The 26,858-nt window shown below is 38.7% G+C and overlaps 1 protein-coding gene and 1 long non-coding RNA gene across 8 annotated transcripts in view; one reads left to right on the top strand and one right to left on the bottom strand.

The window, feature by feature from the left end:
• The window catches only part of RBMS3 (RNA binding motif single stranded interacting protein 3), a 771,622-nt gene that overhangs the window by 8,983 nt on the left and 735,781 nt on the right, over positions 1–26,858 (bottom strand). For 5 of the 6 annotated variants that reach the window (XM_033212877.1, XM_033212876.1, XM_033212874.1 and 2 more), the window contains 2 exons: positions 18,830–18,910; positions 15,867–15,994 (listed from right to left, as the gene is read on the bottom strand). In XM_033212877.1, the coding sequence (XP_033068768.1) occupies positions 15,867–15,994; positions 18,830–18,910 (209 nt within the window). Of the gene's footprint in view, positions 1–15,862; positions 15,995–18,829; positions 18,911–26,858 lie in introns of those variants that run through there. The other variant, XM_033212879.1, reaches the window with a different exon arrangement.
• On the top strand, positions 10,753–18,905 carry LOC117084286. Of its 2 annotated transcripts, none has more exons than XR_004437388.1 (3): positions 10,753–10,791; positions 16,611–16,681; positions 18,818–18,905. It is a non-coding gene; the product is annotated as an uncharacterized LOC117084286 (long non-coding RNA). The 2 variants fall into 2 exon arrangements; XR_004437389.1 differs by lacking the exon at positions 18,818–18,905 and adding an exon at positions 18,294–18,334.

Raw genomic sequence — 26,858 nt, 5'->3', positions numbered from 1 at the left:
GAGATAGCCAAATGAAGCAATATTTTCCAGAATAATTCCTGACAGACTAGCTTCATGTAATGCTGTGTAAAAAGTGGGATTCTGTGATCCCGATTCTGGAAAAAGTCACAGTACATTCCCACTACTGGCTAAATTAAAGAAGTAGTTAGGGTACCCATAAAGAAGAGCATGAATATTTTTAAAAAATTATTCTTGAAATAATATAATCTTTTACATAGGTATCCAAATTACAACATGTAGATGAAACTTTGTGAGATATCTTTAATAATTTAATTTTTCTTTTCTTTTTTTAAATTATACTTTCAGTTCTGGGGTACATGTGCAGAATGTACAGGTTTGTTACATAGGTGTATACATGCCATGGTGATTTGCAGCACCCATCATCTACATCAGGTATTTCTCCTAATGCTATACCTTCCCTAGCCCCCCACCCCCGGACAGGTCCCAGTATGTGATGCTCCCACCCCACAGTGTCCATGTTCTCATTGTTCAACTCCCACTTATGAATGAGAACATGTGGTGTTTGGTTTTCTGTTCTTGTGTTAGTTTGCTGAGAATGACGCTTTCCAGCTTCATCCATGTCCCTCCAAAGGACATGAACTCATCTTTTTCTATGGCTACATAGTATTTCATGGTATATATGTGCCACATTTTGTTTATCCAGTCTATCATTGATGGGCATTTGGGTTGGTTCCAAGTCTTTGCTATTGTGAACAGTGCCACAGTAAACATACCTGTGCATGTGTCTTTATAGCAGCATGATTTATAATCCTTTGGGTATATACCCAGTAATTGGATTGCTGGGTCAAATGGTATTTCTAGTTCTAGATCCTTGAGGGATCACCACACCGTCTTCCACAATGGTTGAACTAATTTACACTCCCACCAACAGTGTAAAAGCATTCCTATTTTTCCACATCCTCTCCAGCATCTGTTGTTTCCTGACTTTTTAATGATCGCCATTCTAACTGGTGTGAGATGGTATCTCATTGTGGTTTTGATTTGCATTTCTCTAATGACGAGTGATGATGAGCTTTTTATGTTTGTTGGCTGCATAAATGTCTTCTTTTGAGAAGCATCTGTTCACATCCTTTGCCCACTTTTTGATGGGGTTGTTTTTTTTCTTGTAAATTTATTCAAGTTCTTTGTAGATTCTGGATATTAGCCCTTTGTCAGATGGATAGATTGCAAACATTTTCTCCCATTCTGTAGGTTGCCTGTTCACCCTGATGATAGTTTCTTGTGCTATGCAGAAGTTCTTTAGTTTAATCAGATCCCATTTGTCTAGTTTGGCTTCTGTTGCCATTGTTTTTGGTGTTTTAATCATGAAGTTTTTGCCCATGCCTATGACCTGATTTTCTCCTAGAGTTTTTATGGTTTTAGGTCTTATGTTTAGGTCTTTAACCCATCTTGAGTTAATTTTTGTATAAGGTGTAAGGAAGGGATCCAGTTTCAATGTTTTGCATATGGTTAGCCAGTTTTCCCAATATCATTTATTAAATAGGGAATCCTTTTCCCATTGCTTGTTTTTATCAGTTTTGTAAAAGATCAGATGATTGTAGATGTGTGGTGTTATTTCTGAGGCCTCTGTTCTGTTCCATTGGTCTATATATCTGTTTTGGAACCAGTACCATGCTATTTTGGTTATGTAGCCTTGTAGTATAGTCTGAAATCAGGTAGCATGATGTCTCCAGCTTTGTTCTTTTTGCTTAGGATTGTCTTGGCTATGTGGGCTCTTTTTTGGTTTCATATGAAATTTAAAGTAGTTTTTTCCAATTCTATGAAGAAAGTCAATGGTAGCTTGATGGGGATAGCATTAAACCTATAAATTACTTTGGACAGTATGGCCATGTTCACATGATTATTTCAATAGATGTAGTAAAGGCCTTCAACAAAGTTCAACAGCCCTTCATGGTAAAAACTCTTAATAAACTAGATATTGATGGAATGTATCTCAAAATAATAAGAGCTATTTATGACACACCCACACCCAATATCATTCTGAATGGGCAAACCTGGAAGCATTTCCTTTGAAAACTGGCACAAGACAAGGATGCCCCCTCTCACTACTCCTATTCAACATAGTATTGGAAGTTCTGGCCAGAGCAATCAGGAAATAGAAATAAATAAAGGGCATTCAATCAGGAAAAGAGGAATTCAAATTCTGTTTGCAGATGACATGATTGTATATTTAGAAAAGTCCATTATCTCAGCCCAAAATCTCCTTAAGCTGTGATAAGCAACTTCAGCAAAGTCTCAGGATACAAAATTAAGGTGCAAAAATCAAAAGCATTCCTATACGCCAGTAACAGACAAACAGAGCCAAACCATGGGTGAATTTCCATTCACAATTGCTACAAAGAGAATAGAATACCTAGGAATACAACTTACAGGAGATGTGAAGGACATCTTCAGGGAGAATTACAAACCACTGCTCAAGGAATAACAGAGGACACAAACAAATGAAAAAACATTCCATGTTCATGGATAGGAAGAATTAATAATTTGATTTTAAAAAATCTTGGAGGCCAGGCATGGTGGCTCATGCCTGTAACCCCAGCACTTTGGGAGGCCAATGCAGGAGGATCGCTTGAGGCCAGGAGTTTGAGATAAGCCTGGCTAACATCACAAAATCCCATCTCTAATAAAAATACAAAAATCAGCTGGGCATGGTGGTGTATGCCTGTAATCCCAGTTACTCAGGAGGCTGAGGCAGGAAAATTGCTTGAACCGGGGAGGTGGAGGTTGCAGTGAGCTGAGATCACGCCACTACACTCCAGCCTGAGTGAGACTCTGGCATGTGCTGTCTGTCTGTCTGTCTCTCTCTATGTGTGTATATATACACACACACACATATAAATATGTATATATAAAATATATATACATATATAATATATAAAAAAATATATACATATATAATATATATAATTTAATTAAAACAATAATTTTAAAAAGCCTCTTAGAATTCCCTGAGAGGAAGGCATCACACATCTTAATCTTTCTGGAAGTAAAACATTTGCTGTATTTATCTGACGCTCCAGGAGGTCATGTCAATTAGTATTTTTATGACTTTGAAACAAGCAAACTATTTCACTTAGTTTAAACCAGTGTATCCCAACATAATTTGACCAGAAAGTACTTCCCCACCCCAACTCCAGGGCACAGTGGCAAATCCTCCCTCAGCACTAGAGACCTAATTAACACTCTTTGGAGAACACTGATGTAATCCTCCCGCTGTAGAGAAGAATAAAATGAGGCTCCAAAGGGCTTAGTGATAACTAGGAAGTGGTTAAAGTGGAGTCTGAACCAAGGACTTCTGATTCCACATATTACAATTTAACTTTGATTGAAGACATACTTTTCAGATTTAGTTATTTTTAAGGTTTTCTACATAGCACAAAGGAAAACAGATAACTTGGGTGGGAATCGGAATGCTCATAGAATTTCCAAAATAAACCACAGTTATTTCCTCCTTCTCTGATTAGAACCTGGAATCCTTTTGCATTAGTAGCCTCTTATTATTATTATTTTAATAGTTTTTGGAGTACAAGTGGTTTTGGTTACATGAATGAATTCTATAGTGATGAATTCTTAGATTTTGGTGCACCTGTCACCTGAGCAGTAAACACTATGCCCTATATGTAGTCTTTTATCCCTCAAGTAGCCTCTTTTAACAATGGGAGAAAGAAAACTCCATAAATACTAAAATGTGAAGTCTTTTGATTTACCTTGAAATGTGGAATTTGGAATATTTAATATTTGCCAACATGTATCCCAAATATAGTCCCTTAATCCATAGGCACATCATTTGTATTTCTCAAACTCTTCCTTTAAACCATCTGTTGTGAAGTCTGTACTTCGCAATGTCTTTAGGGTAGACAATTGTGATGTTAAATGTATGTATAATGGGTTAAGCTACTTTTCAGGAACACTGGCTGCCCTAATCAGAATTTCACACCCCACAGGAGGTCAGCTAGCATTTAATGAGAAAGGCCAGAGGTTTGTACAAGTACTTAAAGCTATTGTATCTCAATTAACATAATGATTGTTAGAAATGGGCTGCCTGATGAAAGTAGTAGCATGTTAATTAGCATAATGATGCTGGAAATGAGCTGCCATTTGTGAAACTTGGAGTATTTAAGATAATGTGGATTGGTTACATTATTTTAGACATAGTCTACACTTTACAAGAAAAGGGAAGGATACAATAAAACTGTGGGGAAAAATCAGGCAAAATAGAAGGTGCCTAATCATAGCTACTTGGGAGGCTGAGAAGGAAGGATCACTTGAGACCAAGAGTTCGAGGTTGTAGTGAGCCACGATTGGACAACTTGCACCGCTGCACTTCAGACGAGGTGACAGAGTGAGACCCTGTCTATAATTTTTTTCAATAAAAAAGCTTTAAAAAATATTAAAAATGTGGGGAAATTTGTAGCATATGACTAACTTTAGGACGTTGTTTGAGCTTGATCTCAAAATTGGACTGTCGTTGAATAATTTTCTGGTGACTTCTGTGAGGATAACATGACCCTACCTCTAGAAAATGGTCAAATCTAACCTGAGTGAATTTTTCATGTAAGACAGGGTCAGGTTCTTTCTAAGAATTGGGACTTCAAGCATACAGAGCAAACTGTATAAATTGTGTTGTGTCTACTTTCTCGTCAATGCTTGTTACATATTTACAAAGTGCCTCCGTGGGTGCTCTTGCATCCCTCAAACTTTTCCCAGTGATGGTTACCAATGAAAAGAAACCGAGTTTTTATGACCTAAATGCTGAGCTGAATTACTAATGTCTTCCTTGAATGATTGTGAAGACTCTCATGTCTTACTGTGGCTAAAATTGATACAAACTTAGAGTCACATTAATTATTCCTGTTTACAAATTTACAGGAGTGATTGCCATCCACAAATTTATTTGATTTAGATTATTCATTTGGTTTCATTCTATTTTGTGATGCTATTGTTGTTTTAAGTCAAAAACTTCTAGCACTTTGTATAATATCAAAGAAGAGAATATAAGCAGGACCTGTTAAAATTTTCTCCAGGTTTAATGTCCATAGGGCAATGTAAGTGGTTTTCACATGTCACACCATTGAAATATTTTATGTTCCAAGTTACATTCACAATAATTAGATTCCTTGTCTTTCTCCAAAAATCAGGCCTTCCTGGGCTTTTAGCTCATCTGCCTCTGTTCATGGCATCAATAACTTCATTGTTTTGCTTGGAATTTTTTAAGTCTTGTTTTTTTCTTTGTTTTTCTTTGGTCTCTCCCTATTAGACTTCCCTACCTCACCATCATACCCACTACCATCATACTTCAGACCTTTACCTCCTCCTGTGTGAATAATTGAAATAATAGGACTGGGGATTTTCAATGCTTCCAAGTGCCTTGTCTACTTCAGCTGGAATCGCAGTCCTAGAACAAAGAAAATGCTGTCCAAGCACCTCAGTATAACACATGATACTAGAATCTGGGTAAATTCTGCCTTTTCATACTGTTCTATTCGTCTGCCTCATTTCTCAGATAAATACTCTGAGCTTTCCCACCTATGGACTTTGGTCAAACTGTTATTCTGCCTAGAACGTTGCTTTTTCCCATAAGACCCAGATCCAGTTGCCCAAACTTCCATTAATGTTTATCCAGCCAGAAAAGAAAAATGATGTGCATTCTATCACTGCAGTACTTTTGAGGAGAGTTATTTTCATTTTCTTCATTGTAGTACATAGATAGCTAGATAGAGATATGGATATAGATAATTCACATGTAGATCTAAATCATGTACTGGATTGTAAGCCTTGGAGGGCAGGGATCCTGTCTCCTAGTACAGTACCTGGCGTGATGCTGGTACCACAAGTGAAGTTGGACCTTCGTATGGAGGTGATGGGGAGACTGTCACCAGAATCCATCAGAGGCAGAGATGCTCTTTTTGGATCAGGCAAACACCTGCTTCCCCACCACATCATACAATGACCAGACAAAGGTGACTTACACCTGGGTAGGGACAGCCTTGAGCGAGAAGAGCGCACTTCACTGGAGGTTCACAACTGGAAACAACTAAAGCTTCTTTAATCAGGCAGGGAGAGAAGGAGATTCTGGACAGTTGCAAGAAGGGGAAAAATTTGCATTCTGAAATTTCTGAAATCCATCCTTGAAACAGGCTCCTCTTTACCTAGCATCCATTGGTAACAGAGTCATTAATGTTTAAGTCAAATCATGTCATTCCTGTTTTTTTAAAGACTCCCAAAAGTTTCCCAGCTCACTTAGAATATAACAAAGTATAATCACTGGATACAAAGCCAAGTAGCCAAGGGCCAAAGACTCGATAACAGCTGGCCTGTTTGATTTATCTCCTGTTACTTTCCCCTCTAGTTCAGGACATTCATGCCTCAGGTGGCCCCTCAGGGCCTCTGAACTTCCTGTTTCATCTGCTTAAAATAATTTTTCTCCCAATCTCTCCATGATTAGCTTCTAATTGTCTTTCAGATCTGGAGACTGTATAGACAGGCTTCCTTTGATACCTAATCTTAGGTACTCGGTCACTTCGTATCAAAATAGTCTTTTAAAATAATCTGCTTTGTAGCTCTCTTTTTGATTATTTTCTGATTGATCCATTGATTCTAAGTCTATTACTAGAAGGAAACTCCAAGAGAGTGCGGGAGGCATTGGCCTCTTTCATTAGTCTTTCCCTTGCACCTAGAATGCTGCCTGTCACATAGTAGGTGCTCAATCATTAATTGTTGATTGGATAAATGAAAGTATTTTTTTTCCATTTATCCAGACATCATTAAACTGTTAGCTTGGTTCTAGAATCATTCATTTCCTTATTGTGCTTTGGCACAACCAAAGCCAGTTTCACCTATTCACTGAGTCTTGAGAGGTGTTTCTGGCAAACAGTACATTAGTGAGAATTTTCTTAAAGAAACAGAAATAGGAGAGACTTATTATTAAAAATTTGCTCCAAGATCTGTGGTCAGCAATCTGGAGACCCAGGAGAGCCAATACAGATAGCGTAGTTCCAGTTGAGTCTGACAGCCTGAGAACCAGGAAAGCTCATGATATGAATTTAAGTCCCAGAGCTGGCAGACTCAAACCCAAGAAAAGCCAATGTTTCAGTTCAAATCCAAAGGCAGGAAAAGACCGATGTTCTCGCTTAATCAGTCAGCCAGGAGTTTTCTTTTATTCAGAGGAGGCTCAACTTTTTGTTCTGTTCAGGTCTTCAACTGATAGGACAAGGACCTCCCACACTGGGGAAGACCACCTGCTTTACTCAGTCCACTGATTCAAATGTTAATCTCATCCAAAAGCAGCCTCACAGACACACCCGGAAAAAATGTTTGACTGACTATATGAGTATGCCATGGTCCAGTCAAATTGACACATAAAATTAACTATCACAAGTTAACTTCCTGTCAACTTGGCATTCATCTGCATCAATAAAAAGGACATGATTCCTTATAACATGACACAATTATCCTACATATGACTGAAAACACACTAACCCCTTTCACAGAAATAGAGGTAAAGTCTTTGAGTGACATTTACTCTCCTCTTTGATATTCTGTAACTTAAATACTGATGTAAAATGAACAATTATTAAATACTATGATATGAAGTCAATATACAATTATACATAAGAGAGTAAGAAAAGATATTTGCTTAATATATATGTTAATATATAAACATACACACACAAATGTATTCATGAAAAGGTAAGGAGATACTGATGGCAATTACAGTCTTTATTGCTGTAGCTGGTCATAGCTGATATTTAAAATAATCTTCTTTCACTATCCATTCTATGTTCTCTTTGCCTTCAGCAAGTACTTCAGCTGGTCATGCTTCTTTGGAGGGGGTGACCCAAACCTCCATTCCTGAACAATCTGGCCATTGGATTGAGTAGTCCTGTTTGGATTGTATTGTAATTTTCCATTTACCTTTATCATGGGGCATGGTAATACTAAGAGACACACTAAGGGATCTCCTGTATTCCAGATATTCTCTTCCTTACCTCCACTGTAGAGTAGTAGTCCAATTTCCCTTTGTTAGTCAGGATTAATCACTCCAGCCAGCACAGTAACTCTCTTATTTGCCTGTTGATTTGGAAACATGAGGAGTCCAAAGTGGCTGAGCGGCAGTATTAACTTCTAGTTCAGTAGAATTATTGTTGTCTCTCCTGGTGGAAGCATTCTTCCCTTAGCATTCCTCCTGAGGTCTCTTGGCCAGCAGAACATAATGTCATGGGTACAGGAAGCAAAAATTTTGCTAGTGAGTCACTAAGGGTATTAGTGGTGCCACTCTCATTTTTACCTTTTAATTTCTGGACCCATGAAACCTGGCTGTAGGAGAACAGCACCATGTATATTGGGTACTCATTCGAAGCACATACAGCCTTTCAGAAATCCTTCACCCATCCCTGCATAGTATTGCCAGTTAGCTAGCATTGTAATTGAGTCTTCAAAAGGACATTCCACTGTCTGTCAAGCCAGCTGCTTCATGGTGGTGGGGAACATAGCAAGACCAATGAATTCTATGAGCGTGGGCCCATTGCCACGCCTTATTTGCTGTGAAATGAGTTCCTTGATCAGAAGCAATGTCGTGTAGAATAATATGATGGTGGATAAAGCATTCTTTAAGTTTACTGATGGTAGTTTTGGCAGAAACATGTATAGGAAAGGCAATTCCACATCCAAAGTAAGTTTGTTGTCTAGTAAGAAGAAAATCTTGCCCCTTTCATGATGGAAGTAGTCCAACGTAATCATCCTAGTACCAGTTAGCTGGCTGATCACCTCAGAGAATGGTGCCATATCAGGGATATGTTGCTGGCACATTGGGCACTCAGCAGTGCCTATGCCAGATTTTCCTTGGTGAACAAAAGTCCATGTTGCTGATCTCATAATCTTCATCTCTGTAACCATGGCCATTTTGTTCATGAGTCCATTGGGCAATGACAGGAATGGCTGAGGAAAGAGGCTGACTCATATTCACGGACGCATATTCATCTTATATCTTGATTATCAAAATTCTCTGTGGAGGTGGTCCTATGATGGACATTTACATGGACTATCAATATCTTCTATTTATTATTCATAAGATGTTCACATACCTTTTCCACAAATTTCTTTGTCACCAATTTCCCAATCACATTCTTTCCAAGTCCCTGACCATCCAACCAAACTCTTGGATATAGCCCATGATTAAGTATATAATCATGCTTCTGGCCATTTTTCCTTCCAAGCAAAATGAACAGCCAGATGCACTGATATAAGTTATACTCGATGAAAGGATTTCACTTCACCACTGTCCTTCACAAATGACCCAGAAAGAGACTACAGTGCCTCAGCTGCTCACTGTTGGTTGTACCTGCGTATCATGCAGAGCCGCCTATAAGCTAGACCTGAAGAGGCAGGATAGCAGGAGTGGGAAACATGGATATTTGGGCCACTTTTGCATGTAGCTTTCTGTGCCTTCAGGGTCTGCTCAAGCCTGATCATGTATATACCACTTCCATTTTATGATGGAGTACTGCATGCCCATTTTTATGGCTTGGTGAGTCAGATAACACCCAGTTCATGACAGGTAGCTCAGTTCACATGGTAACTTGATTGCGCATAGTTAAGTGTTCAGTTTCTCTTGAGGCCCAGTAGCAAGCCAAGAGCTATTTCTCAAAAAGAAAGTAGTTATTGATAGAGATGGCAAGGCTTTGCTCCAAAATCCTAAGGGCCTTCACTGCAGTTTACGTATAAGAGCCTGTCAAAACCTCCAAACAACATCCCTATTCGCAACTGACACTTCAAACACCATTGGATCTGCTGAATTATATGACTCAAGTGACACAGCAGCTTCCATTGCAGCCTGGACCTGTTGTGAAACCTTCTCTTATTCTGAGTCCCATTTAAAACTAGCAGTTCTTTGTGTCACTCAATAGATGAGTGAGAGTCACATACCCACATACTGCCTCTAAAATCCAAAGAAGCCACTCAGCATTGTGCTTGTTTTGGTGATAGGAGATACTGGATGCAACAGGATTAAACTTATCTTTCATCCTTAGAGATGTATTTTCACAAACCCTACCACACTGGACCTCTAGAAATCACTGACAGAAGTTCCTTGAATTTTTGTTGAATTTATTTACCAGTCTCAGACACACAAATGTTCTACTAATAAATCTAGAGTAGTTATTACTTCTTGCTCATTAAGTCTAGTCAGCATAGTGTCATGAATATAATGGGTCAGTATGATATCCTGTGGAAGGGAGAGACCATCAAGATCCATGCAAACTAAATTATGGCCTAGGCTAATATACTCCTGAGGTAGGATATTGGAGGTATATTGGTGGCCTTGAAAGCTGAAAACAAACTGTTTCTGGTGGTTCTTATTGACAGTAATGGAGAAATAAAAGAATGTATCAGATCAACAGATGTCTAACAGGTTCCAAGGGGTGTGTTAATTTGCACAAGCAATGAAACCACATTTGATACAGCCACTGTCATTGAAATCATCACCTGGGTATGTGATACTGTTTGGCTCTGTGTTCCCACCCAAATCTCATCTTGAATTGTACTTCCATAATTTCCATGTGTTGTGGGAGATACCCAGTGAGACAGAATTTGAATCGTAGGGGTGGTTTCCTCCATACTGTTCTCATGGTAGTGAATGAATCTCATGAGATCTGATGGTTTTATCCAGGGTTTCTGCTTTCACATCTTCTTCATTTTCTCTTGTTGCAGTCATATAAGAACTGCCTTTCACCTCCCGCCATGATTCTGAGGCCTCCCCAGCCATGTGGAACTGTAAGTCCAATTAATCTTTTTTTCTACCCAGTCTCGGGTATGTCTTTATCAGCAGCATGAAAACAGACTAATGCAATATACTTACAATAACCTACTGTCCTTCTCCAAGTTCCATCTGTCTTTTGCACAAGCTAAATGGGCAAGTTAAATGGAGTTATAATGGGAATTGACACTGCATGTTTCAAGTTCTTGACAGTAGCACTAATTTTCGCAGTCCTCTGGAAATGCATTATTGAATTTGGTTTACTATTTTCCTATGTAGAAACAGTTCCTGTGTCTTCCATTTTGCCTGTTCCACCATAAAGGTCCTTATTCTGCAAGTCAGGGAACCAATGTGGGGACTCTGCAAGTTACTGAGCATTCTAGAACTAAAGAAACAACCACAAGATAGGCTTGGGGATTAATGGAATCCACTGTGAGAAGGACCTGAGCTAAAACTCCATTGATTACCTGACATCTGTATGTCTATACTCTGGTGCACTATGGTGCCATTTTAGGTCTCTTGGAATTAATGTCAGTTGTCCAATAGACTCTGAAAGATCTGATTTTTTCTTTTGTCAGAGGCAATAGGTCCCTTTTGGGAAGGCTGAGAGAAAAATTAACAGTATACATCTTTGATAGTTTATCAGTGTCTTTCTTTGAGGAAACCCAATCTCCTTTTCAGTCAATGGACTCTGGGTCTGTAAACTGGCTCAAGTCTGGGAATTGATTGAAGTGCCATGAATCTCTCTCTCTTTATGATTCAAGTTAGACATTTATTCACCTGACCTAGAACTTTTCTGCTTATATAAGCCAAATAAGAATATGGCAGACTTTCTATGTATTTCACTTCTAGGAACACCACGATCAACCAGCCAATGTCATAAGTCTGCATGAGCCAGACAATTTTGATTGCTGTTTTAACTCTTCTGTCCTCTACAGTAACCATGCCAACCTCGCTTTTGGTGATTGAATGTTGCCACCTGGCCCCAGTCACTCAGGGTCCAATCACTCTAATTGCATTTAGGTTTCCCAATTCAGTGACTAGAGTTCCCACTGTAAGTTCTGGGCTACAGAGAAGAGCAATTACAGAGTTATTCAAGGATGCCAAGGCTCCCCTCACACATGTATTTCTTATAGTTGTAGTAAAATGTCTTCTGGACCCGCCCACTGTAGGTGAGTAGATCTTAAATGATAAACCCACTCTAATACTAAAATCTCTCTAAGCCTTTGAATCTCTTCCTGTAGGGCTAGCATTTCCAACTAGCTCACTGTGGGTCATCTCTTGACCCATGTTTTTGTCAACCAGCTAGGCTATTAGAGTCTTTATAACTTCTTGAGTTGCAACATTAATTGCAGAATCTATGCTTAGTGAGCCCATGTCAATTACTTTGGGCTAATCCAACGTTATGTTCCATTATTATGTCACATCCTTGATATCCATTTCCACACATGTTCCATGAATATCTGTCTGTATAAAGTAAAAAAGTCTAAGTAGTTCTTCTGAAGTGTAGTGCACCTCCTTATAGGTGATATTTTGCACCTCACCTTTAGGGGCTTGCTAGACTTGAGCCTAGTTATAGATCTAGAAGTGAAGAGGAGTGGTGGAGGTGAGTCCTAAGAGGACTCAGCTTTGTCTTACATGACAACTGACTCAGAGGAGGCCATTCCAGTTTTTTCAGGCAAGGCAGGGTTAAAAATCACTCCCAATTGTAGTGGAGAAGCCACTGTCACTGGACGTGGGGAGGCTTCTTCCACTGGCAAAGAATACTCCTCATATTTAGAGACTCACTGTCCCCAGCTTGATTAGATTTTTTCCCCCATATATCCATGACAATTACAAGATCCCACTTTTTCCCAATCAATATCTTTACTTTAACAGTAGATACTCATGAAATTAGGAATTCAACCTCTATTGTAACTCAGCCTGTCATAGGATGAGATTCTGAGTTTGACTTTCAGCAATCTCAGCCATGTGGCTCCAGGAAATAAAGGGCTTTTTCAAGGCAGACATAGAAACCTTCAAGTCATTTATACTGTGTTTAAGCTGAAAATTGAATCCCTGAATGCATCTTCTTCTTTCCTCACTATATCTAGTGACATTAGGAGCAATCAGACAATCATATTCATTAATTTTGCAAAAATGTTGAAAATGTCATATACATAGTCACCCATCTCTTTGCTTCTTATAAATGGTTGATTAGGAGTATCTAATTGAGATATTTTGCATATTTCCATTGCCAGATCATGTCATGGAATATAAATGCTCTCTTTACTACTAGAAATAGAGTCATTAGTTTTAAACCTAATCAGATCAGAAAACCAATTTCAGAAGTTACTGTATTGTACACACATACACGAGAGAGGGAGAAAGAGGAGAGATACAGAGATTTTAAAAAAATAAACTGGCTTGCACAATTATTAAGACTGAGAAGTCTGATGATCTGCAATGATCTGCAGTTGGCAGACTGGAGACCCAGGAGAGTTAATAGTGTAATTCTAGTTTGAGTCTGAAAGTCTGAGAACTGAAAGAGTTGATGTAAATTCTAGTTCTATAGCTGGCAGGCTCAAGATCTAAGAAGAGCCAATATTTTTGTTCAAGTCCAAAGGCAGGAAAAGACCAGTGTTCTAGCTCTAGCAGTCAAGCAGCAGGAGTTCCTTCTTACTCATTCATGAGAGGTTCAATCTTTTTGCTTTATTAAGGGCTTCAACTGATTGGATGGAAGTCTCCCACAGGGGGGAGGAAAATCTGCTTTAACTGATTCAAATATTAATCTCATCCAAAATCACCTTCACAGACATACCCAGAAATATTATTTGGCCAAATATAAGGGCACCCTGTGGCTCAGTCAAACGGTCACATAAAATTTCCCATTATCCACGGTATTTCTCATCTCCCACCAATGTCTCTTGCTATACTTTACACACAGCCAACATCTGCTTCTTTTCTCACATATAACCCATTGACCAGGCTGAAAAAAAATTTCAATATGCTTGGACTGGAGTTCCAGAGTCTACCACTGTATTAGTTTTGCACATAAAAGTGATTCACACAGTAAATTAATAACATACTGCTTTACTCAGCAACAATCTTTTCTGAAAGTCATTATTGATATTAATAATGGCAATCATAATACCTTATATTTGTAAGGTTAAGTCATATTCTGAGCAAATTTAATTTGTAAAGCTGACTTTAGATCTGAACCACACATAAAGGAGTTTATTGCTTTGATGAATCTAACAAACAACGTATATTGAGGTTTAAAAGTGACAACGATTCTCTTCTTGCTCAACTTTTAGTCAGGCTACTCTGAGGCCCCATCTTGAGTAGGCGTAGACTTTTGCTCCCATTCTTGCCAGTTCTTTTTAGTCTAGTTTTAGCAAGAATCTTACTAAGTCAGTTTAAAGAGAATAGCCTATGGTTGATATGACCACCCTCAATATCTGATCACTTTTCTCATCCCTTCCATTTGATGTTATCATTCCTTGATCTGCCTTCAGCAAAAAGCCTGTCAAGTTAGTTTAGCAGTAATTCTCCTGTTCTTGATGTCTTCTCTTAGTAATTCTCCACTCACTGACCCCCTCACTCGGCTTGTTGGCTACAAATCCCCAGGTGTCTTTGCTGTATTCTGAATTGAGCATGTTCTCTCTTCCCCTATTGCAATCATTTTAATACCTATTTTTTTTATTATTTTATTTATTTATTTTTTTTGAGATGGAGTCTCACTCTGTTGCCCAGGCTGGAGTGCAGTGGCACGATCTCTGCTCACTGCAAGCTCCGCCTCCCAGGTTCATGCCATTCTCCTACCTCAGCCCCACCAAGTAGCTGGGACTACAGGTGCCTACCACCATGCCCAGCTAAGTTTTCTGTATTTTTAGTAGAGACGGGGTTTCACCGTGTTAGCCAGGATGGTCTCTATCTCCTGACCTCATGATCCGCCTGCTTCGGCTTCCCATAGTGCTGGGATTATAGGCATGAGCCACCATGCCCAGCCTAATACCTATAGTTCTTAATGGCAAAAACCGCAATTACTTTTGTACCAACCTAATAAATAAAGTATTTCTTAATGTTTTAACAAATATCAGAATAAACTTTTTCTTTAAGAAGAAAATTTATTATTTTAAACACTCTGTAGATAGGCAGGATTGTCTGGGGATTCTGTATTCATTAGGGATTTTATTGCTATCTACAAAGTTGAATAGTTTGCATGCCCAGACACCTGTATACAGACTTTCCTTTTGTAAGTTCTTTTGGTTTCAATAAACAGCCCTCAAACTTTACCAAAGTTTACCAAATGTTTACTCAACACAAAGCCAAATGTACTTTGCATTATGGGTGATTTAAGGATTTTCAAGAGTAATTCTGAAAATCCTTGCCATTTTATTCCTGAATAAGACTATATTTTCTATTGCTTGATATCTTACAATACCCTTTTTCATGGACATTTAACTGTATATTCAAAGCAACCCTACAAGGGGGAGTGCTACTGTCTTCATTTAAGAGTAAGGAGACTGAGACTAAAATGCAGGCTCTCTATTCAGTTTCAGGTTAGGAATAGTATAATTTTTCCAATAATAAATATGGTAGCTTTTTTTAAATGGCTGCAGTGCCTCTCTCTATATCAAGCATTTTCAAAGTGAACTGCTACATTGACTGTTTGGCCAAGTGACTTGCTTTGGCTAATGACATATTAGAAAATTAGCTACAAACAGAATTGAAGAGTGCTTGTACATTTGGGCTTGTTCTTTACTATTCTTGAAATTCTGAGACTTCCATGTGCATTAGCCTGCTGGAGGATCAGAAGCATATGGCCCGGTCACTTCCATCACACATCCAACAGCTAGCAACACCCAGAAGCAGAGATGCATAGATAATCAGCAGCTGTTCCTAGATGTTTCATTCCTGTCAAGATCAGAAGAACCAGCCACCCAAAGTTGGCCCAAATTTCAAACCCACATAATCATGAGCTAAATAAATGCTTGTTGCTAAGTTTGGGATGGTTTGTATTTCAGCAAAAGCTAACAGATACAACATGAGAGAGTGACGTCAAGATGGCTGATCTCGAGGAAAAGAGCTTAGCACAGCCCAGACTTACTTAGACTGTTGGTAAGAATATGCAGGTGCATGTTCGTTGGATGTGTCCACTGCTATCTGTTGCTGCTGACCACTGGTGTCCTGGGATGAAGGTGCCACTGTCTGGGGAGAGGTATCAGCAACAACACCCTAAGGAGGGAAATAAGAACATAAAAGCCTTACTTTCAGCAAAGGGCCCTCTCTAGATAGGCGGTAAGTACCCCTCTTCTATTTGGCTTAACGAGAGGTGCTCTCAGCTACGTGAAGTCACAATAGGTACTCAGAGGACTCCCAGAGAGCACATTTAGATAAGGGCTAAGTAATTCATCCTAATGTGGCACTAAGAAACCTTGCCATTAGAAGTTGTTGGAGTAGTTAAGTGGTCAGAAAATAATTTTGCCTATACTTGGAACTTTTAAACCAGGTTCGCACATTTATCCACAATAAATAACAATTTATCCTCATTCAGGATTCCTATAAAAACTTGTACGTTCAAACATTATTTTCCTGGCATATTTCACTGTATCATGTCTATATTCTTTGGGATAACAATGGAAACTGATCTTAATAAAAATATACATCAAAGTTTGGAAATCTTTTAAAAGGATGCTATTAAGTAGGTTTTCTCTTCAGTAATTTGTTTTGTTTTGCTTTGTTTTCTGGTATATGAACTGACAGTCACCAAGAAGTTTTAAGAAAACAACAAAACTTGTCCTTAATTTTGGTTTGCTTTTCCTTCACCCTTTCTATTTTTTGTTTCTCACAGATGCTGGCAAGAGTGAATTTCTGGAACTGGTCACAATCAAGAATATAATTTTGGATTCCAGAGAGGCATAGGTGATTTTATTTGGTTGTTACTAGGCCTAAGAAGAGTACCTATCTTGATAAATTTTCCTGGTTTTATTTGTAGTCATGGATACCTGCAGTGATGTCAAGCAATCTGTCACTGAGATTCCCTAAATTTCTTCTTTAGAATTTGAAAATTCTCTCTATATTTATTCAATCTTTTCTTTCCTAATTCACTATTTGGTATTATTTATTTTTTGATACCTCCCACCTTTACTTTATAGATATTGATAAATGTTCAATGAGTGTTTTAATTAACGCTTTTCCTCATAATCACTGGTTCAAGGCAATATATCAGAGTATATTTATATCTTTCTCAGTGAGATATTTCTTTTTAATCCCTAAATATAACTATAATTAGACTGTTTCCAATAAGCCACACTGTTAAATGTCTCATAATCATCAAAATGGTCAAGTTATATATATATGTTTTTGGTGTGCACAGAGAAATGAAAATATGTGGCAGAAGTTTACACTTAAAGTGCCTATTTTCTCATGGCATAGGTGCTTTTTGATAGCTAAATATAGCAAAGAATGTGAAATTTAATCATATATTCTTGAAATTCTGAAAAGACAAAACTGTTTAAGATGACACATTCTTTGAGACCTATAGGTCTGGAACACATGAAAGATTTAACAATTGGAACTCCTTGATTTCCTAAGCTACATAATTAGTCTGTAAAGGTCTCCCTCAATCTCTGAGATTGAGAGTCTTGGTGGATTTTTATATGGAGTGGTACCAACATAGCAGTTGCTTGCCAACAAATGGAGTAGCAAAGACATCAACTGCAGAGGATTCCCAGCTGATGAGAAGGAATGTAGGTGACCATAATGCACATGTGCATCAGGAGAGAGGAAAGAAGGGCAATAAAAAAGTAATGGCTAGAACCAGAGCAAAGAATATATATACCTAACTGTTTTACCACCGTCTGCATAGCTCTGTGCCCTCTCCATTTCTATGTGGTTTATGGCTCTGTCCAGTAAAATAATGTGTAGAGGGCATAGATTTATCCCAATGGAAAGAGGGAATGAATGCAGCAAAACTTCCATTAAGGACAAGCTGACATCATCATTCATGATATTCACAGCAATAAGACTTGTACAACTTCTTTCTTGTCTGTAAGAAGCTGCAAGCCTGTGCAGGTTCATTGCCTAGAGCAATGATTTCTAGTCTTTGGGCACATATTAGAATCATCTAAGATCTTTTAAAAATATGATGTTCAGAGTGGCTCATGCCTGTAATCCCAGCACTTTGGGTGGCCTAGACGGGTGGATTACCTGAGGTCAGGAGTTCAAGACCAGCCCGGCCAACCTGGTGAAACCCCGTCTCTACTAAAAATACAAAAAAAAAAGATGTTCAGTCTATACTCCACTCAAATTCATAATATGTGGGAATAAGACCCAGGAATCAATATTTTGTAAAGCTCTCCAAATAATTTCAATGTGCAGAAAAGTTTGAGAACCAGTGCATTAGTCCAGTGCCTCTCAAATTTTTAATGTGCATTTGGATCACTGAGTGATCATCTTAAAATGCAAATTCAGATGCAGTAGGTATGGATAGTACCTAAGAGTCTACATTTCTTTTCTTTCTTCCTTCTGACAGGGTCTCACTGTTTCACCCAGGCTGGTCTCGAACTTCTGGTCTCAGGAGATCCTCCTGTCTCAGCCTCTCAAGTAGCTAGGATTACAGGTGCATGCCATCATGCCCAGCAAGTCTGCATTTCTAACAAGCTCTCAAGGGATATGATGATGCTGGTCTAGGAACCACTCTTTGAGGAACAAGGCATTAAAGAACTAGTTCATTCACATAGTTGCAAACTTTTTTCCTTTTATAAGTATTCGTGATTAAAATTGTTGGAGTTGTGATTTGGTTTCTGGAATTTTCTCTAAATATGAAAGAGACTCCCATCAAGAGATTCCTGTCGTGCCTCTGTAGCAGATGACCTCACTGCATGTGCAAAGCAAAACACAACCACATTCAAGTAAATGTTTATACTTTCATATACTGAATTTACAATGTCATATTTTAGAGTAGCACAAAAATTGCAAGTGAGGATTCCTACGGTTATGGGGGGACTACAGTGTATGCGACTGAGATTTATTTCTTTTAACCTCTTTATTCGACAGGGATAGACTTACTTCAATAGAAACAGCTGTCGGAGGCACAGGCGTGTACTGGGGAATGTAGGTCCCTTGCATAGGAGCAGCAGCAGTCATATACTAGAGAGAATCAAAGAAAAATGCATGTGAACTTTGAGCTGCAACCAGTGAGAAAATTAAATACCACATGAGACTGCTTTAGCTGTGGGGCCCATAGCCCCAGTGGGTATTATTTTCCAACTCAATTTTCACTAAAAATAAGGCAGCTCCTCTCAGTATTGAAAGGCCTTTCTTACTAATTTAGTACCCACATTAGCCCTACCTCTTAATTATCAATATGAGTTAATTCACCCCCATTTCCTCACTTTGTCCTTTTACACATTCTAAATAAGATCTCAAACATTTCACATCTGAACACAAACTCCAGGAGAGTGGGGATGATGTCTCTTTTTTACTATCTTTTATTGCTAGCACCTATCACACAGTAGGCTCTCAACAAGTATTTGTTGAATGAATGATCATATAAATTGTTAGTAATATTATTTTTTGAATTTAAAGTAATATTATTTTTTGAATTTAAAAAAGCAAAGTAATGCAATAGTTATGTGATACATTCGCATTACTGGCAAATGTCATTTTTTTCATTTTTGCATCACTTTTTTAAAATATAAGGGTATTACAGATAATATTGAAGTCTGTATTGTTCCCTTCTCCCATTTCATTCTCATATCACTGTTAAAATTTCGTTTCCAATACCTTTAATCCACCAAATTTTTCTTATTGCAATGAATAATGAAGCCAAAGCATTTTTTGCTAAGTTGTAGTAGTCAATAAATTGTGTATTGAGGATAAGTTGTATTTTTGTAATGAAGAAAGAGAGCCCCAGTAAAACTACATGTTCAGTTACATAAGCATAAAGCATGACCCATATTCATAATACACATATCCACCCTGCAAATTCAAAGTTCTACTCTTCAAGAATTGAATTTCCTATGGAATCAACTGTTTATGAGTTTCTGAACTTCACCAATAACACAAAACTGGAATCATCAAATAAATTCAAGGTTTCTCAATTCATAATTTTTTGTGGAAAATCAAAAGCTCCTGATTATTTTTCTAAATTTGCTGAGATCAAATACTAAGTTCATGTATAAATATGAAAAAGCTAAATTACTGTTTTGTGTATGTGTATGTTACTATATTCAGTATTTAAGAGGCATGCTGATTCTGAATCAAGGAAAGCATCTGAACACTAGTCCATCTTTTCTTTCTTGTTGTTGGAGTGCAGTGGCGTGATCTTGGCTCACTGAAAGCTCCGCCTCCAGGGTTCAAGCGGTTCTCACGCTTCAGCCTCCCGAGTAGCTGGGAGTACATGTGTGCGCCACCACACCTGGTTAATTTTTGTATTTTTAGTAGAGACAGGGTTTTGCCATATTGGCCAAGCTGGTCTCAAACTCCTGGCCTCAAGTAATCCACCTGCCTCGGCCTCCCAGAGTGCTGGGATTACAGCCGTGCGCTACTGTGCCCAGCCGGCATTTGCCTTTTCAACAAGATTACTCTAGAGAGTATGTTGTATATAACAGTTCCCTGGCCATTTCAGATAGGTAACTTGCCGCTTATATAGGTTCTAAATATCCTTTAATTTAGCACTTTTTACAATATATTCCTTGAAACACTAGCTATACTGAGAGTAAAGCTTTCTATGTTCCAATGTATTTAAGCAATGCTGCATAACATATCCTCTTCTTGATACTGACATCTGATTAAACTCTGAGAAATCTATTTAAAGGGGATAAACTAGTATTTCTAAAACTTGTGTTTTGATTTTTGGTATCATTTATTAGTTTTGCTTAAAATTACTACTCTAAGAAATATACTCTGGAAAATGTTTCTTTAATTGAATTTCAAAAATCTAGCAGCTTTATAGCAAGTGAGAATATATTTTTATCAACCATGAATTTAATTAAGTTCAAAATTGATACCTTTGTGGTTCATGTTCTACCCTTTGGTCATGGTATTCCAAGGTTTACTATATACTAGTAAAAGGATAAACCCTCACCTATTTGAGTATTGCCTGTTCTAAAGTAATTCTAAACTTTGCAACTTGCCCAGTAAGTTACGTACATCTTTTGCATAAGAGGATGTCACTAGCACCCTCTGTAGAATACTGCTGGGATCCATCCCCACTCCACTCTCTATATCTCTAAGAAGAAATACTGTGAATTGGAGGTCATTAGAAACATGACTTGTGGCCATATACAGCAATGTTCACTAGTTCACATGAGTATCTATTCCATGATTTGGACTTTCCTTGCCACACTGGAGTTCCTAGGTAGTATGGTTAATAAGAAGCATTGGGGGTGGCTGGCAAGACAGACGAATAGGAACAGCTCTCGTCTGCATCTCCCAGCAAGATCAACGCAGAAGGCAGGTGATTTCTGCATTTCCAACTGAGGTACCCGGCTAATCTCACTGGGACTGGTTAGACAGTGGGTGCAGCCCAAGGAAGGCGAGCCGAAGCAGGGTGGGGCATCGCCTCACCCAGGAAGTGCAAGGGGTTGGGGAACTCCCTCCCCTAGCCAAGGGAAGCCCTGAGGGACTGTGCTGTAAGAAACATGCATTCTGGCCCAGATACTATGCTTTTCTCACAGTCTTCACAACCGGCAAACCAGGAGATTCTCTCGGGTGCCTACACCAGTAGGACCCTGGGTTTCGAGCACAAAACTGGGCAACCATTTGGGCAGACACCGAGCTAGCTGCAGTTTTTTTTTTTTTTTTTTTCATACCCCAGTGGCACCTGGAATGCCAGTGAGACAAACCATTCACTCCCCTGGAAAGGGGGCTGAAGCTAGGGTGCCACCCCCACGGAGCCCAGCAAGCTAAGGTCCACCAGCTTTAAATTCTTGTTGCCAGCACAACAGTCTGAAGTTCACTTGGAATGCTGGAGCTTGATGGAGGGAGGGACGTCTGCCATTACTGAGGCTTGAGTAGGTAGTTTTCCCCTTGCAGTGTAAACAAAGCTGCTGGGATGTTCAAACTGGGTGGAGCCCACAGCAGTTTTGCAACGTCACTGTAGCCAGACTGCCTTTCTAGATTCCTCCTCTCTGGGCAAAGCATCTCTGAAAGAAAGGCAGTAGCCCCAGTTAGGGGTTATAGATAAAACTCCCATCTCCCTGGGACAGAGCACCTGTGGGTATGGGCAGCTGTGGGTGCAGTTTCAGCAGACTTAAATGTTCCTGTCTGCTGGTTCTGAAGAGAGCAGCTGATCTCCTAGGACGGTGCTTGAGCTCTGCTAAGGGACAGACTGCCTCCTCAAGTGGGTCCCTGACCCCCGTGCCTCCTGACTGGGAGTACCTCCAAACAGGGATTGACAGACACCTCATACAGGAGACCTCCAGCTGCCATCTGGCGGGTGCCCCTCTGGGACGAAGCTTCCAGAGGAAGGAACAGGCAGCAATATTTGCTGTTCTGCAGCCTCCGCTGGTCATACTCAGGCAAACAGGGACTCGAGCAGACCTGTAGCAGAGGGGCTTGACTGTTAAAAGGAAAACTAACAGAAAGGAATAGCATCAACATCAACAAAAAGGACGTCCATACAAAAACCCCATCTGAAGGTCACCAGCATCAAAGACTGAAGGTAGATAAATCCATGAATATGAGGAAAAACCATATTTGGAAAAACCAAATTTTCCAAAAAGGCTGAAAATTCCAAAAACTGGAATGCCTCTTCATCTCCAAAGAATCACAATTCCTCTCCAGTGAGAGAACAAAACAGGACAGAGAATGAGTTTGATGACTTGACAGAAGTGGACTTCAGAAGGTGGGTAATAGCAAACTTCTCTGAGCTAAAGGAGCATGTTCTAACACAATGAAAGGAAGCTAAGAACCTTGAAAAAAGGCTAGAGGAATTGCTAACTAGAATAACCAGTTTAGAAAAGAATATAAATGACCTCATGGAGCTGAAAAAACACAGCACAAGAACTTCATGAAGCATAGACAAGTATCATTAGCCAAATTGATCAAGTGGAAGAAAGGATATGAGAGATTGAAGATCAACTTAATGAAATAAAGCATGAAGACAAGATCAGAGAAAAAAGAATGAAAAGGAATGAACAAAGCCTCCAAGAAACATGGGACTATGTGAAAACACCAAACCTACATTTGATTGGTGTACTGGAAAGTGATGGAGAGAATGGAACGAAGTTGTTAAACACTCTTCAGGATATTATCCAGGACAACTTCCCCAAACTAGCAAGACAGGCCAACATTCAAATTCAGGAAATACAGAGAACATCACAATGATACTCCTGAAGAAGAGCAACCCCAAGACACATATTCATCAGATTCACCAGGGTTAAAATGAAGGAAAAAATGTTAAGGGCAGCCAGAGAGGAAGGTCTGGTTACTCACAAAGGGAAGCCCATCAGACTAACAGCAGATGTCTCTGAAGAAACCCTACAAGCCAGAAGAGAGAGTGGTGGCCAATATTCAACCTTCTTAAAATAATTTTCAACCCAGAGTTTCATACCCAGCCAAGCTAAGCTTCATAAGCAAAGTAGAAATAAAATCCTTTACGGACAAGCAAATGCTGAGAGATTTTGTCACCATCAAGCCTGCCTTACAAGAGCTCCTGAAGGAAGCACTAAATATGGAAAGGAAAAACTGGCACCAGCCATAGAAAACCATACCAAATTGTAAAGACCATCAACACTATGAAAAAACTGCATCAACTAATGAGGAAAAAAAACCAGCTAGCATCATAATGACAGGATCAAATTCACACATAACAATATTAACCTTAAATGTAAGTAAGCTAAATGCCCCAATTAAAAGACATAAAGTGGGAAATTGGATAAAGAGTAAGACCCATCAGTGTGCTGTATTCAGGAGAGCCATCTCACATGCAAAGACACATATAGGCTCAAAATAAAGGGATGGAGGAATGTTTACCAAGCAAACAGAAAGCAAAAAAAAAAAAAAAAAAAAAAAAGAAAAAAAAGCAGGGGTTGCAATCCTAGTCTCTGATAAAACAGACTTTAAAACAACAAAGATCAAAAAAGACAAAGATAGGGCATTACATAGTGGTAAAGGGATCAATGCAACAAGAAGAGCTAATTTCCTAAATATATATGCACCCAATACATAAGCACCCAGATTACTAAAGCAAGTTCTTAGAGACCTACAAAGAGACTAAGATTCCCACACCATAATAGCGGGAGACTTTAACACCCCATTGTCAACATTAGATCAACGAGACAGAAACTTAACAAGGATATTTAGGACTTGAACTCAGCTCTGGACCAAGTGGACCTAATAGACATCTACAGAACTCTCCCCACAAATCAATAGAATATACATTCTTCTCAGCACCCCATCACACTTATTCTAAAATGGACCACATAGTTGGAAGTAAAACACTCCTCAGCAAATGCAAAAGAATGGAAATCATAACAGTCTCTCAGACCACAGTGCAATCAAATTAGAACTCAGGATGAAGAAACTCACTCAAAACTGCACAACTATATGGAAACTGAACAACCTGCTCCTGAATGACTACTGGGTAAATAATGAAATTAAGGCAGAAATAAGTAATTTCTTTGAACCAATGAGAAAAAAGACACAATGTACCAGAATCTCTGGGACACAGCTAAAGCAGTGTTTAGAGGGAAAATGATAGCACTAACTGCCCACAGGATAAAGCAGGAAAGATCTAAAATCGACACCCTAACATCACAATTGAAAGAACTAAAGAAGCAAGAGCACACAAATTAAAAAGTTAGCAGAAGATAAGAAATAACTAAGATCAGAGCAGAACTGAAAGAGACAGAGACACAAAAAAACCCTTCAAAAAATCAATGAATCTGGGAACTGGTTTTTTGAAAAGATTAACAAAATAGACCACTAGCCAGAAGAAAAGAGAGAAGAGTCAAATAGACACAATAAAAAATGATAAAGGGGATATTACCACTGATCCCACAGAAATACAAACTACAATCAGATAATACCATAAACACCTCTATGCAAATAAACTAGAAAAGCTAGATGAAATGGATAAACTCCTGGACACATACACCCTCCCAAGATTAAACCTGGAAGGAGTTGGATCCCTGAATAGACCAACAACAAGCTCTGAAATTGAGGCAGTAATTGGTAGCCTACCAACAGAAAAGGTCCAGGACCAGATGGATTCATGGCTGAATTCTACCAGAGGTACAAAGAGGAGCTGATACCATTCCTTCTGAAACTATTCCAAACAATAGAAAAAGAGGGAATCCTTCCTAACTCATTTTATGAGGTCGGCATCACCCTGATACCAAAACCTGGCAGAGACACAACAAAAAAATGAAAATTTCGGGCCAATATGCCTAATGAACCTCGATGCAAAAATCCTCAATAAAATACTGGCAAACTGAATCCAGCAGCACATTAAAAAGCTTATCCACCACGATCAAATTAGCTTCATCCCTGGGATGCAAGGCTGCTTCAACATACAGAAATCAATAAATGTAATCCATCACATAAACGGAACCAATGACAAAAACCACATGATTATCTCAATAGATGCAGAAAAGGCCTTTGACAAAATTCAACAGCCCTTCAAGCTAAAAATTCTCAATAAACTAGGTATTGATGGAACATATCAAAATAATAGTTATTTATGACAAACCCATACTCAATATCATACTGAATGGGCAAAAGCTGGAAGCATTCCCTTTGAAAACAGGCACAAGACAACGACGCTCTCTCTCACTACTCCTATTCAACATAGTATTGGAAGTTCTGGCCAGGGCAATCAGGCAAGAGAAAGAAATAAAGGGCATTCAAATAGGAAGAGGGGAAGTTCAACTGTCTCTGTTTGCAGATGACATGATTGTATATTTAGAAAACCCCATCATCTCAGCGCAAAATATCCTTAAGCTGATGAGCAACTTCAGCACAGTCTCAGGAAACAAAATCGATGTGCAACAATCACAAGCATTTCTATACACCAATAACAGACAAATGAGAGAGCCAAATCATGAGTGAACTCCCATTCACAATTGCTACAAAGAGAATAAAGTACTTAGGATTACAACGAATGTGAAGGACCACTTCAAGGAGAACTACAAACCACTGCTCAAGAAAATGAGAGAGGACAAAAACAAATGGAAAAAAACATTCCATGCTCATGGATAGTAAGAATCAACATTGTGAAAATAGACATATTGCCCAAAGTAATTTATAGATTCAATGCTACTCCCAGTAAGCTACTATTGACTTTCTTAGAAAAACTATTTTAAATTTCATATAGAACCAAAAAAGAGCCTGTATAGCCGAGACAATCTTAAGCAAAAAGAACAAAGCTGGAGGCATCACAATACCTGACTTCAAACTATACTACAAGGCTACAGTAACCAAACAGCATGGTACTGGTACTAAAACAGATATATAGACCAATGGAACAGAATAGAGGCCTCAGAAATGTGCCACACATCTACAACTATCTGATCTTTGACAAACCTGACAAAAACAAGCAATGGGGAAAGGATTCCCTATTTAATAAATGGTGTTGGGAAAACTGGCTAGCCATAGGCAGAAAACTGAAACTGGACCCCTTACTTATACCTCATACAAAAATTAACTCAAGATGGATTAAAGACTTAAATGTAAGACATAAAACCTTAAAAACCCTAGAAGAAAACCTAGGCAGTATCATCCAGGACAGAGGCATGGGCAAAGACTTCAAGACTAAAATGCCAAAAGCAATGGCGAGAAATGCAAAAATTGACAAATGGGATCTAATTAAACTAAAGAGCTTCTGAACAGCAAAAGAAACTATCATCAGAGTGAACAGGCAACCTACAGAATGGGAGCAAATTTTTGCAATCTATCCATCTGACCAAGGGCTAATATCCAGAATCTACAAGTAACTTAAACAAATTTACAAGAAAAAGACAACCTTATCAAAAAGTGGGTGAAGGATATGAATAGACACTTCTCAAAAGAAGACATTTATGTGGCCAACAAACATGAAAAAAAAAAAAAAAGCTCATCATCACCATCATTAGAGAAATGCAAATCAAAACCA

This window comes from Trachypithecus francoisi, unplaced genomic scaffold, assembly GCF_009764315.1.
Source record: "Trachypithecus francoisi isolate TF-2019V2 unplaced genomic scaffold, Tfra_2.0 Lachesis_group0, whole genome shotgun sequence".
NCBI lineage: Eukaryota > Metazoa > Chordata > Mammalia > Primates > Cercopithecidae > Trachypithecus > Trachypithecus francoisi.
Note: the sequence above shows the minus strand (reverse complement) of the source record. Positions and strands in the feature narration are given on the sequence as shown.